The sequence below is a fragment of the Mycetomoellerius zeteki genome, unplaced genomic scaffold, assembly GCF_001594055.1.
Source record: "Mycetomoellerius zeteki isolate Tzet28-1 unplaced genomic scaffold, Tzet1.0 scaffold707, whole genome shotgun sequence".
Taxonomy (NCBI): domain Eukaryota; kingdom Metazoa; phylum Arthropoda; class Insecta; order Hymenoptera; family Formicidae; genus Mycetomoellerius; species Mycetomoellerius zeteki.
In genome coordinates this window covers 52,039-65,673 of record NW_017257728.1, presented here as the reverse complement: position 1 = coordinate 65,673, position 13,635 = coordinate 52,039, and the positions used below count along the sequence as shown (strand labels likewise).

The 13,635-nt window shown below is 32.3% G+C and overlaps 1 protein-coding gene across 1 annotated transcript in view; it reads left to right on the top strand.

Moving 5' to 3' along the window:
* SK (small conductance calcium-activated potassium channel) overlaps positions 1-13,635 on the top strand; it is a 192,898-nt gene that overhangs the window by 154,325 nt on the left and 24,938 nt on the right. Inside the window, exon 8 of the mRNA XM_018458200.1 lies at positions 11,548-11,643. Coding sequence (XP_018313702.1) covers positions 11,548-11,643 — 96 coding nt within the window. The remainder of the gene's footprint in view (positions 1-11,547; positions 11,644-13,635) is intronic.

The following is a 13,635-nucleotide window of genomic DNA, read 5'->3' as shown; positions in this document are numbered from 1 at the left end:
AAAAAGTTAACAGCTTTCTAATATTGTGTTTGGAAGTGATACAAAAAGTTTAACCTCGATTTAGAATCTAGATAAAAAATTAGTTCAATAAGAAGTAGACATGTTTTTAAACAATATTTAAGATGAAAAGAATATATAAGAATAAGGAAGAAAATGAGAAAGTTTTAAATTGTAAAATTGTATTATTAAATATAAATATTGACCTCTTTCTCTCTTTCTCTCTCTCTCTCTCTCTCTCTCTCTCTCTCTCTCTTTCTCTCTCTCTCTCTCTCTCAACTGTTTCATGTGTACGTAATATTTATTTTTATACAGAAATTATAAATTTCCAATTCTCTCTTTGTCCAGTTACTTTTTGCAAAAATTACGATTTAGTCGGTAATACAGACGGCTTTAGGATCTCCTTAAAGAAAAGAAAGGACTCACTTGACTTTTTATATTTTTTAACACAGAAGTTTTTGTAGCCATTGTCATCTTTTAAATAATAAATAATGAACAAAATGTAAAGCAGTACCAAAAAAAAGTAACTAGAAGTGTCAAAAGAAATGCTGATATATTGTTCGTGACGTCGATTAATCGACATTAAGGTTATCGCAATAAATAATCTAAAAAAATATAATTTATAAATATTTCATACTCGTATATAAAAGTAATTTGGTAAAACTTCAATATTTTAATTTCAAAATATTCATTATACTCAATCCTTCATATTAAATCTAATTTTTTAAAATTTTTACGTTTTATTTGCGATAAAATTATTTAAACTCTCCCTCTCATAAAAAATTCAATCTCCATTTTAAAAAGTTATTTAAAAAAAAATTATGAATGTCTACATATTAATTATAAATTTATTTTTCTAATTTGATTAATTTTTTATGTCATGTGAAAGAATTGAAAAACATCTTTAAAAGAAGATTATTGATAACTCTTACATGATAACATTTTTATTGAGAAAAGATTTCGTTGCCCCTAAAATTTGCATGATTCATATTTCTATCGATGAAATATTTTTGTATCGCGCGCGTACATATTTTGTGGAAAGCAATTTTCAACTGTAGTTGATTTTTATTTTCAAAGCCGGAGCGCACGTGCATCGAATGAATATCCAACATCAGCTAAACGCAACCCAAATCCAAAATAACTGACTATAAATAACCGTTCATGTAGTAAATCGGCGTACGAGAGATTAAAACACGCGGGGAATTGAAGATTCCGTCGCGTCGGTAGGCGTGTGTCTTATTGGTTTATAAAAAAAAAGCGTGGATTGTATAATTTTGACGCGTTCGTAAAGTTCAAGTTCAATGCCGCGAGCGTTTTTTCAGTCCGTAAGATATTTCATAACTTTTCCTTGAACTTTTCTATCCTCCATTTCTGCACTTTAAAAATTATCGGTGTGGATTTAACGCCCGGTGGTGTCTATATAATTCTCATGTTGGTATTAGAATTAACATCAGCATGGATTTATAACTTGGTGTTTATAATATTTATGTTAACACCATGACGGTGTAGGTTTAACCTTTAAGTAGGTAGGTAGCTATAACAGTACTTTACGCATAGTTATCTTAGAAACCTTGCTCTGGAAAACGAAAATAAAAAGAATTGCTGAAAGTCTTAAAGTTAGATATCTTTACATTCCTTTATTTCACAAAAATATAAATTTAATAAAAATATAAATGATATAAATTTAATTTTATACGTATGTTAAAAAATATAACTATAAAAATAAAATTTGTTTTGGATGTTCTGAGCATCCTCACTTACCTACATAAAAGTTAAAATTTATGGTGTATATATATTAAATCTATACCAATATTTTTTAGAGTGTAACAAATTCCGAATTTTAAAAAAATTTAGATTATTCTTGTCGTTGCTATTCGTCGAATTTTAAAAATCTCTAACCTTGAGATCTTATAGTCGTAATTTTAAATACACATAGTCGAAGATTTTATAAGCATTTATTTGTCTCTTAGAAACGTCATCAATACAGTAGATTAGAATTTTTTATAATTTTACAATTTGTTTGAACCTTTATTCAAATATCTTTTAAGATAATCGATTGAAGTAGCAGAACGATTTAACATTTGATGAAGATGCTCGGTCACGTTCGTCTTTTTCTTTTCATCATCTTTTTCTCCCTGCTAAACCAGATACGCCGGACACGTTTTCGGATTTCATCAAGTCCGGGAGTTCGCACGTCGTCCGTATTAACGCCTTCCACGGATGTATATTTTCGTTTTGTCAAGGACAGAGAAGTCCGCCCGTCGAAACTCACGGTATCCTGATACGCGGCTGTTGTCTTAACGCTTGAATTCTCTTTTTTTTTCCGATGGACAAAAAACGGCAAAGTGGTTTTTGCTAATTTCACAGGGTGTGACCACACAAACGACAGCATCGTCGCGTCGCCTCGTATCCTCGCTCGGAAGCACGAATGTGCGCATGGACACGCACGAATAGATCATGCCGTCGCTATAGTAACCTCCTGAACGCGCACATCCCCAGTATTCGACGAATGTTTATATCCCGCGAGTCCCGTGATATTACGTAGCGATATTAACACACGCGCCTTCCTGGCGTGGGGGCGGATCTCGAATATCGTCCATTCGTTTTACAAAAAGCTACTGAAACACTAATACAGACAATGTTAAATGAAAAAGTAATACAACATCCGATATATTACATTTGAATACAAAGTAATGTATACATTTGTAAAAGGTTTTATACGTATAATGTTGTGCAATGAATGTGAATTCAGCAATATTAATAAAATAATATCTTTATAAAATAATCTGGCACAGCAACGAAACGCGCCATGCGTATATAACAAAAAATAATTTATTTAGAAAGAAACAAGCATGTTGATGTTAGATACAGAAAAGAGAAAAAATATCCTCCGTTTGCAATTTGAGTTTTTTTTATCCAATCCAAGATTTTTATTGTTCTAAAAAATTTGCAAATTTAGGTTACTTTTAAATATTCTATTATATAAAAATAGTTTTTTAACTATAATTATTTTATCATGCAAATATAGTCACACACTAAAAAAAATGCATGTAATTTTACATGAATTCATGACTGGAAAATTGCCTAAATATAATTGGAAATTTACAATTTCCAAGCATATTTATGTAATTTAGATAATTTGCCAGTCATATACATGTAATTTCCATGTAAAATTATATGCATTTTTTCAGTGAATCAAACACTCTCTCAGTGTGCAGTCTGTTGAATAATAATTGGAAGATTGAATAATAATTAGATGCCATAAAATTCTCAACCGAAGAACTTACTCTTAAAAATTGTGTCTCCGAAAATCGAAGAAAACGAGATATCGATGAAACTTTTCTATATTGCGAGATCTTTTATCAAAAAGGAAAGACAGACAGAAGAGGGATATACATAATCGCCGTCGGCCATTTCCGTATGAATGCCGACGCTGGAAACGGAAGCTAATATAATCAACGTCGGGACGAATATATGGCAGTCTGAATGCATCCGAGTCAGAACAACATCGAGAGAAGCTCGATGATGCGAAACAAAGAGAAGTCGCCGATCGCCAAAAGGGAAATAGGGGATGGTGGTTTGGCACGGTTCCCCGTATTGCCCGATCGATAGCTGAAAGGTTGGGCCTTTACGGGGATGATTATCCGCTTAAAGTTTCATAGGGAGTCCATTTTTGCCAGCATGGAAACATCTCGTGTTTAGAGGGGAAGAACGAGACACGCAATTTCGGGCTGAGCGAGGGTGCATTGTTTCTGTCATTATACACAAGACTTACCTATAAACTTTCATGTCGTACTTGTTTGTCATATTTCTTCTCGACAGAATTCACCCTCCTCATTTTTTTTCAACGGCTCAGTCTACAATCGAAATTCCCGTTTTGGTTTTGTTTTCCGAAAGTTTGAACTTAGAAAAACCGATATTTATATCCGTCTGAAAAGTTTGTCGCTTTTAATTATAGCACTGCTGGCGCCGTAGATTTCCAGACGAATCGATATATTCATTTCAGTTTGTATGAGTTGCGATATATGGCAACTCGACCACCAGTTTCGGAAATTATTTTTTTGACAAAATTTGCTGGGAAAATTTTTAAGGGTATTTTAAATATACTCAATATCAGTTAAAAATGAAAATTAGCTAGAAAAGTTAATTATTAACTAATATCAGCTGAAAAATTTTCGTCATAAATGCACTCTCAAATTAATTGCAAAAAAAAACAAAACAAATAATTTGGCTTATAATGGTTTTATGCAGCAAAATAATTATTTTTACTACAGTTTCAGATAAATAAATAATTTTTAAACGAATAAGTGGTAAGTTCGAATAAAATTTTTCCGAACGAATTTTTACATGAATATTTATTAGTTTTAGCGCCTTCTAATCATATAGCGCTATTCCTGATAAAAAACTAAGTTTAAAATTCCTCTACCAATTTTCGCAATTTTTTTTACTCAATAAGCAGAATGTATAAAATCGGTATATAAGACAATTTTAAGAGATCTTTAAGAATTCTTTAAGAATCATTCTTAAAATATTTCATAAAGAACACCAAAAAATATTTTAAAATTGCTTTACGTGTCGATTTTATCCTCTTATTTGGTAATCTTTAGAAATTAATATTTCGTTAATTATTGTGAAAATTGCAAAGGGCTTATGGACTCAGTTTTTAATCAGGAATGGCACTATATAATTAGTGGGCGCTTTTTAAAAAATTAGATTTAATTTGTAATGCCTACAATCTTATCAAATTTCCAATAAATAAATACAATAAAATTTTACATAAGAATCAAGGCAAACAAAGAAATTACATAAATTTTAAACCAATAAAATAATTGTACATTTGTATACAGATATTTAGACATAATAATAGAATGATCTATGAAATTTTTATATTTTCGATAATGCTTTGAGATGCTACATATATATCCTTAATTATCAAGACATTTATAACTCCAAAAAAACATCGTAAAAGCTTTGAAAAGACGCCTCTCTCAGACGCTTTTTTACACGTCTTGACCTTTTTAAAGTTTCTCTAACAAAACTCCTATGTCTCTACAACTCTTTTTATACCTTCGGACATTTTTTGTCTTTTGTAACGACACGCATGATGTGTTCTTGATATAAGCAAATGAAAAATAAAAGAAAATTAGATAAAAAGAGGAAATAAATAAAACAGAAAAGTCGTTCTAAAGATATCCCGTGTAAAGATATTCCTTCCTCCTCCCTATTCCCGACGAGAGATAAATTCTGCATCATTCTAGACCGTCGGGAGAGCTATAATCGTTTTTCGAACGAAAACGCCGGCAGTTTTCCGCAGCGGGAAAATCGACCCCGTAGATGCAATCATATTAATTCATGGATCACAGCTCCTCTAATCCTTCCCCGCGATCCTTTCTTCATTCGCCTCGTATCGATATGAGCTTTTGTGAAAGCGGATCTCGTAAATTTATTACATCGCGAAATCCCGATACATCCGCACATATGGACATTGTAAGCTCACCTGTTTTCATCTTTAAGAGGATGATAATCGATAATTGGACCGTTCCGTCGAAATTCATTTCACGGTGAGTTTTTTAGTCACCGATCGTTTTTTAGACAAACGAATCTCTGAAGCATCAGCATTATAATTGCTCAGTAAACAAGCTAACGTTATTTGTCATACTTTTGACAAATAACATCTTTGACATTTTGACATTAAACTGTCGGCAAATAACGTCAGCTTGTATTCTGGGTGATAGTTACGATACCGTTGTTTCCCCGTTGTATTTGAGAATCCGCGTAATTCTCCAATAAAACATTTCCAAAAACCGTTTATGGCCCTCAGATTTTTCCAAATTTACACAAATGACCCATGCCAATCATTTTAACATTTTGATTGCTATGCCATTCGTATGTAGGTGACGCATGAGTTTACGCAAATACCCTTCATTTGTGAATGACGATTTATTTTATTTACTAAAAAAAAAAAACTGCCAGTTATTAAAAGTTTATTATTTAAAAGTAACTTTACTTAAGTCAAAACAATAAAAAGTAAAATATTAAATACTTAAATAATAATTAAATAATATACTAGAGTCATTAAAAATGTTTGATTACTTGGTATTTTGCTTATACCTATCCGTTTCAATCACAAAAAGATCTATTATTTCGATTTATGAGTGACAGTTTCATTTATGTTATCTGAAATTATATCATTAAATATGTAATAATATATAATATAAAGTAATTCACAAGTAAATACGCCCATATCAAATTTACCTTGGACAAAATAAAGTACACAAGAGAAAAAAAGAACTAAAGACAAAGTTTATAATTAATACTTTGTATGACTACCTTTTGCTTGTATGACTGCTTGTAAACGTCGAGGCATACTTTCGACAAGGTTTCGGATGTGTTGCTGATCGATATTTTCCCATGCTTTTTCCAATGTTTCAAACAACTTAATTTTATTCGTTACTTCCCGCTTATCAACTTTCTGTTCCAAAATCGATCATAAATTGGATTCAGATCCGATGATTGCGCTGGCCAATCGAACAGTTTGATCCGAGAAGTACAGAAGAAAGCGGTAGTTTTACGAGCGGTATGTTTGGAATCATTGTCTTGTTAAAAAATAAAATTATTATCTATAATTATACTCCAGACTAACCTTTAGCAGAGTCTTCTCTAAATTTTCATTGAGAATATCAATGTATACGTCTGCTGTCATTTACATCGTCGATTTTGACTACATTTTCCAAACTAGATCACGCAAAACACCCCCCTATTATTATACTATCCACACAGCACACTTTATCCCGCAGATGTTCCTGTGAACGTTCTCAGAATGTTAGACCATTCTCGGGATGTTCTTCAGAATGTCTCTTGGACATCTGTGCTCTATGGGTGCCTCCTCCACGTTTAACTATCTTTGGAATATTTTTGTCGACAAGTTTGATCAGACCTGTGATCGCTGTTTATAATCAAAAAGACTTTTGTCGCTCCAAAAGATCTATTTCCAGATCATCAATATCTGCCAGGACTATTATTTACATAAATATGGAAATGTTTGAAATATATACTTTACTTTATCTAATATTATATATTAACGTTTATGAATTATGGAGCGTATTTAAATTATGATCATATATTTATGTATAATAAAGGAAGATAATCGATATATTGACGTATCAATTTGTTTTTGGACAATATTTCTTAAAAGCTAAAAATAATACTTTAGAAAACATAAATACAAACTAGAGTGTCTTCTATCAGATAATATAGCAGTTTTTATAATACTGTTTGCAATTTTGTAATGATTAACTTTTTCGTAAGATAAACAAAAATAAGCATCTGACAAAATGAGTTCCAAAACACAGTAACAGTAACGTTACATGTTCCTATTCTTTTTCTTTTATAGATCATTTGTACAAAATATCTACAAGTGAGTGTATATATAATTTTCTAGAATCTTTTTATTTCTGTATAAAACGTTTTTCGTTCATTTATATGCATACTTTATACTCTGCAAGACGCAAACATGTCAACAGTTTCTTTTTAGAGAGTTTTCTCTTATAAATACGTGATTGCTTTTAACTCCGATAGGTCTATTTAATACTATAACGCTATAACACTTAAGTTAGTTATGATCAGTTTTGCAAATAAATATACCCCGATTTTAAAACCATATTATGAAAAAAAAGAAAGAAAAGGTATAAATAAAACTGATTTAGGAAACTACAAACATTAAAACGATATAATATTATCACTATTATATTTAAACTACGCAATTTGCAAAGGAAATTGTAAGAATTTTATTTTCGTATTTGTATTATAGAATTCGTGTCTAATTAATTTTGTATAGAAATAAGCCGCAAATATATACTCTCTAAATTTGAATTAATAGTCACTAATTACCCAGTGTCATACTTGACACTGATAATCAGTGAAATTCAATTAAAAAAAGGAAGAATGTTCGAGCATTATATAACTGAAATACTGATATTTGCACGTTAATTTCATTCTTCATATTCATTGAATTTATGCACTAAAACAAGGTTGGTTAGATTACATAATAAAGATCAGCTAGGGATCTTACATTTCATTCACTGATTCACTGATTACAGTGGCATACTTGGCACTGATATCAGTGATTATCCACTGAATTAGATTTAGAAAGTAACATGAATTTTTATTTCTCTAATTATCGAAAAAGATCATGTTTCTATCAGTATATATTAATAAAGCGAGAGGTGTCTCTTTGGGAGATAGTATCGATAACTTTCACACATCTATGTGTTTTTTTATATACCCAGTTACTTTTTATATTTTTCATTTATTTATATTTATTTTTTTATATAATTTATTTTGTCATTTAATAATTCTACATATTTTATAAATAACAGCGCATTTCTCGATTTTGGATCCAGAGCTCAATCAGAGTTCGAAATTAGCTTGACAGATAAAACGTTAAACTTCATCCTGATTTTTATTGTCTCTCTCTCTCTCTCTCTCTCACACACACACACAAAGGAAAAGTTGGAATAATGCCTGTTGTATTTGTTTCTAATTCTTGTTACTGTTATTCTGTCTGAAGTATTCCATTCAAGATTAAACAATTTAATATGAACAATATTTCGCGAACACTCGTCGGATAATTCCCGACGAACTAGTTTCGCGGCGAGAAGGAAAGTTCTTCCTCGTAACTATCTCGACTAAAACGCACGAAGTAATAATTATTTACCTAAAATGCAAACATACGGTATCAAATAGAAGCCTCGGGAACAATGACGGCCATGCGCACAAATTTTACAGCCTTGTTACATGGTTTATACGCTGCATAATTTCGCGATAACAATTTCGCATATCCACGTGAACATTGTAACACTCGTAAAGTCAACTCTTGAAAGGTCAGAATAAATTTTGCACTTATATATTTTATTTCTAATCCCTTAATCCATTTATAGCGCACAGAAATTTTATTTGACGTGAAAATTCCACGAGTGAAAAAATGTTACTTTTTTGAGTCGAATAAAACAAAATTCCGGCGTGAGCGATAGTGCGAAACTTTATAACGAAATTTTATAGCGAAACTTTATAACTTAAACTGTATGTGACGAAACATTTACGTGTTTATACCTGTTCTTTAGATCTCTTTTATTCTACTTACTAAAGCGTATTAAATCTTCTCTCTCTCATAATGAGAATATTCCCTTTGATGTTTCAAACGTGATTACGCGAGTGGCTCATAATAAGATCATTTAAGTTTAAATACATTTCGCAAACGAGTATTGTTTCTAAGATTCGTAAAGGAAATTTCGCAAAGAGCAACTGACGTTCAGGCTGGCTCCCTTATACGTTTCTTGCGAGCCCTTAATCCCTTTCCAGGTTACATAGCGGGAAGAGGCTTTGCCCAGCCAGCGAGCTTGTCGTCGTTCTTCCGGAAAGCAGCTCGTTATTGCGATCCACAATTCATCGAAAATCTCGTAAACCGCTCTCATGCCAACACTGAGTAAACTATGCATGTGTGTAACCATGCAAGTAGCATTACAGCTACCCTCTGAACAGCTATCTCCTCATTACAGATCCTAGGCATTAACGAGAATGGCAGTTATACCGACACAGTTTCCCAATCACAAATTAGCAAAATTAAATGAAAACAGGGTTAGTAAAGCATTTAGCGCAGACAATTAGAGTTATTATATAAAATAATAGGTCAACATAAAAATAAATCGTACGTTTCAGCTCAAGCTATTTGTAACAAACAGAAATGTAACTCGTGAAGAGTTTCGTCTCACGCTGAGAAATTATCTGAGCGATAATTTGTTTTTCGATCATTTTTGACTGAGTCTTCAAGCGAATTTTAATCAAAGTTACTAAAATACTTTATATTAGACTAAAACGAGTTTCGAATGAGTTTGGTCAAAGAACTGCCAGATGAAAGGAGCGACGAACTATAGACTTCAAACTCGGGCAAACATCTCAGATGAGCTTAGACTTGCCCGTCGTTGTGTACCGCGAGATTACGTGTGGTGAAGGCAGACAAAGCGAGTGCATCCGGCGATGCACATGCGGAAATTACGCTACGTGACTCGAGCGGCTGTAAATAACGTGCTACCGCTATTAACGAAACTTAAAAGCGGTAGCAAACGTCGTTTGTGCCTCGTCAGGAATTAGCCTTCTTAAATTTTAGGAATATCAGAAAACCATGGTAAATTCAGGAAGATTGTGAGATTTATATTGCGCGTATAGCACGTCACGCTGGAATTTTAACGCGATCATAATTTCTTCTCCTCCTTATCCGGACATGACGCGAAAAAAGTCGACACAATTAGTGACACGCGAAAATACTTCAAGAGTACTTTTATTTTCCTCTTGATTTTGTTTCAAATGATTTCTTATACGTAATGTTACTTTCTTCTGTTGGAAAAGTGGAAGGAAGACGTTTATTACGTTGAAATTAATCTCTATGATTATTATTTATTCAATTTTTGAACAACGGTCTTTTAATCTCCTGGTTGTATACTTTACTAAGGAATTAAATATGTAGTAGTATACAGGGGTGTCCCAAAATACGCAACTTAAAATATTATAGCAAGAAAGTTTTCAGAAAATTAAGTAGCTTTTTTACAAAATCAACTCTCTATAACAATCAATCATAGTTTTTCCTAATATTTAGCAAAGAAATATTGAAATATTGATCTTTTTTATAATATAATTTACGAAAAGATATATTTGAAATATTAGTCAGTTAATTAATTGCGATGCCTTTATTCAGTATTTCGATATTTATTGTGCTGTTTTTTACACGTGATACATTTTCGTCGAAGTGAAAAAGATAAATGGCGCTCGAAATACGATAAGAATTTGTAGCAGGATATATACATATGCATAGAAATTTAAAGCGCATTTAAAGCATTACATTTTATTGCAATATTCCGAGTAGGATTTGTAGGGCGAAATTATTCAATTTTTTCTAAAATATTCTTTTTATGGCGATACTTTTTACGATCATTAAATATGTTCGCGCCTTTGCTGGTCAAGTCGTAAATCGAACGCCGTTGTAGAAGCCCCGTGCTTGACTTTTATGACGCAGCAACAAGCAACTTTACGAAGTTGTATGTATATTTCATTATATCGTCTAAGAAGTGGGCAATCAACCCACTTAGTAAGACTAAAGTTCGCTATTTCTACGGTTAATTGTTGAAGCTTAATAATTAATTTATTGATGCCTTTGAGCTGTCCTTATTAATCTATAATTCAATGGTAAGACAAATTAAAACAACGATCGTTATCTCAGTTTATCTCTCAATTGACAGAAAGTACCATAATTTTTTAAACGCATATTTCTGTTATAGGAATTTATGTGCAAATATATTTTTCTTTTTTAAATTAATAAAAGAAATATCTTTATATTTTATATAAGACTCAACAGTTGTCATGTAAAATATTTTTATTCGTATAAATAATTATAAATATAGAAATAAACTTAATATAAAAATAAATAAATATCGAGAATTAAAATATCTTTATTATTATTTTGCAAGTATTTATATACAAAAACGTTTTATGTTCTAGGCCTCGTTTTTCTCGACAGCACTGAAAACCCTGATCTCTGTGTCTACTGTGATACTGCTTGGCCTCATATTTGCTTACCATGCCTTAGAAGTTCAGGTATGTATGATACATCTCTGTACGGTATAATAAGTGAATATTTGAATAAACTGAAGAAAGCTTTGAACGAAAAGTCGTTTAAACAGAAAATAGGATCGCACCTCTTCCTGCTCTGGAGACATATAAGTTGTTATCGTTGTCATTTATTCATTCGCTCGATTGCCCCTTTTTCAACAAAATTGAGCTTGAAAGAATCGAAAGATGGGGACAATATGTTTTCCTGTCTTTTTAAATCCATATGTCGAATGTTCGTTGAAAAATGCTTGCGCATTATTGTTACTTATTTCTATTAGAATATTTTTACGCTAAAGGATTATTATTATTATATATTCATACATATAAATTACTCATACATATAAATTGCTAAAGACATAAATATAAATTACCGGCGACTCTAAATGACTACAAATAATCGGAAATAAAATAAATTTCCGGAATTGAAAAGAAAGAACGAAAGGTGCTCCGCGCGCACATTATTATTAAAATCTTTTTGTGCTAAAGAATTATTATTTTTATTATATATAATACTTTTATAAATTGCTAGAAGCGTAAATATAAATAACCGGCGACTCTAAATGGCTAGAAATAATTGGGAATAAAATAAATCCGGAATTGGGAGGCATAATTCGCAGCGGCGAATCGGTTTTTGCCGGAGGCCGAGCGCAACATTACGCCCGAGTGATTACGAGATTTAACGGTGCAACCATCGGTCCGGCCAAAATCGCGGATAAATCGATGCGACGTAGAGCTAATCGAAACGCCATTGCGAACGCGATTTCGCAGGTATGCGAATGTTAATGCGTTTCTAATAAAAGGCCAATTATTTCGCGTACGCGGTCAAATTTTATCTATTCAACGCACGACACGATGTCATCGATCGCCGATTATTTATGCGTTATTTGGGACCTCTGTTCAAATCATTGAACCATGAACTCAACCGAGTGAACGACGACGTATTTGTGGAACGAATAAATGTGTTACTCTGTCCCTTTCGATCAATAAGTAATGTCTCGCAAACTTAAGCGACTTGAAAATTCATAATGGGATACTCGCCAAGAAAGCTGCTGTTTATTACGGAATATTCATTTTTGTCAGCTCTATTAAGGGGATCCTAAAGCCGTCTGTATTATCGACTAAATCATATAATTTTTGTATAACAAACACTTTTTTTCTCCTTCACAGATTCGAAAATCCTTTTCCAGGATTAAAGTACATTAATACGTGTTTGTGAGGTGGAGTTGTGAAGTGGAGTTTATGTCGAGAACGACCAAAAATTTCGAAATTGATATATTTTTTACCATTTCTTAGTGTAACATGGCGTCTCAAGCTGTCAAGTCGTAATAACATTTGTTTGATACGAAAATTTTGCAACCTGTACTTACGAAATAGTGATCTACAAACACATAGTTTACACGAACAAATAACATCGAGTTCTTACAAGGGAAGTTTCACAACTATCCGGAACCGATTTGATTCTCCATGAAGTATGTTGTTAACCACGAAAATCTAAGAGAGACACGTATTTTTTTATAGGTGCGCTAACTCATGTTTAAGGGGTGAAATACCCCATGTGTTTCACCCCTTAAACATGAGTTAGCGCACCTATAAAAAAATACGTGTCTTGCGACTGAATGTATCATAGATTGCGTGAGATATTGGTGTGGTAATATATAAAGACATGTCAATGCGCTGGAAAAACAGCTACATCTAGTGACTTTGTCGGAGTTCGAACTTCACTTTAGGATCCCCTTAAGGGGATGCTGGATCGACGGCCGAACTTAACTCGATAGTATTATACATTAAGTAAGATAGACTTTTTTTAATCCCAAATTCGATAATAGTGACATCTTTCATTCATTTCTTATATTTATTATATATCGTTGTGTCTCGCTCAAACGTATTCATTTGTCCTTATCTAACATATTGCAACGCCATCTCTTAGAAGATCGAACACCTACTGCTAGACACAATTATTGCTTTGTTTATCATTCC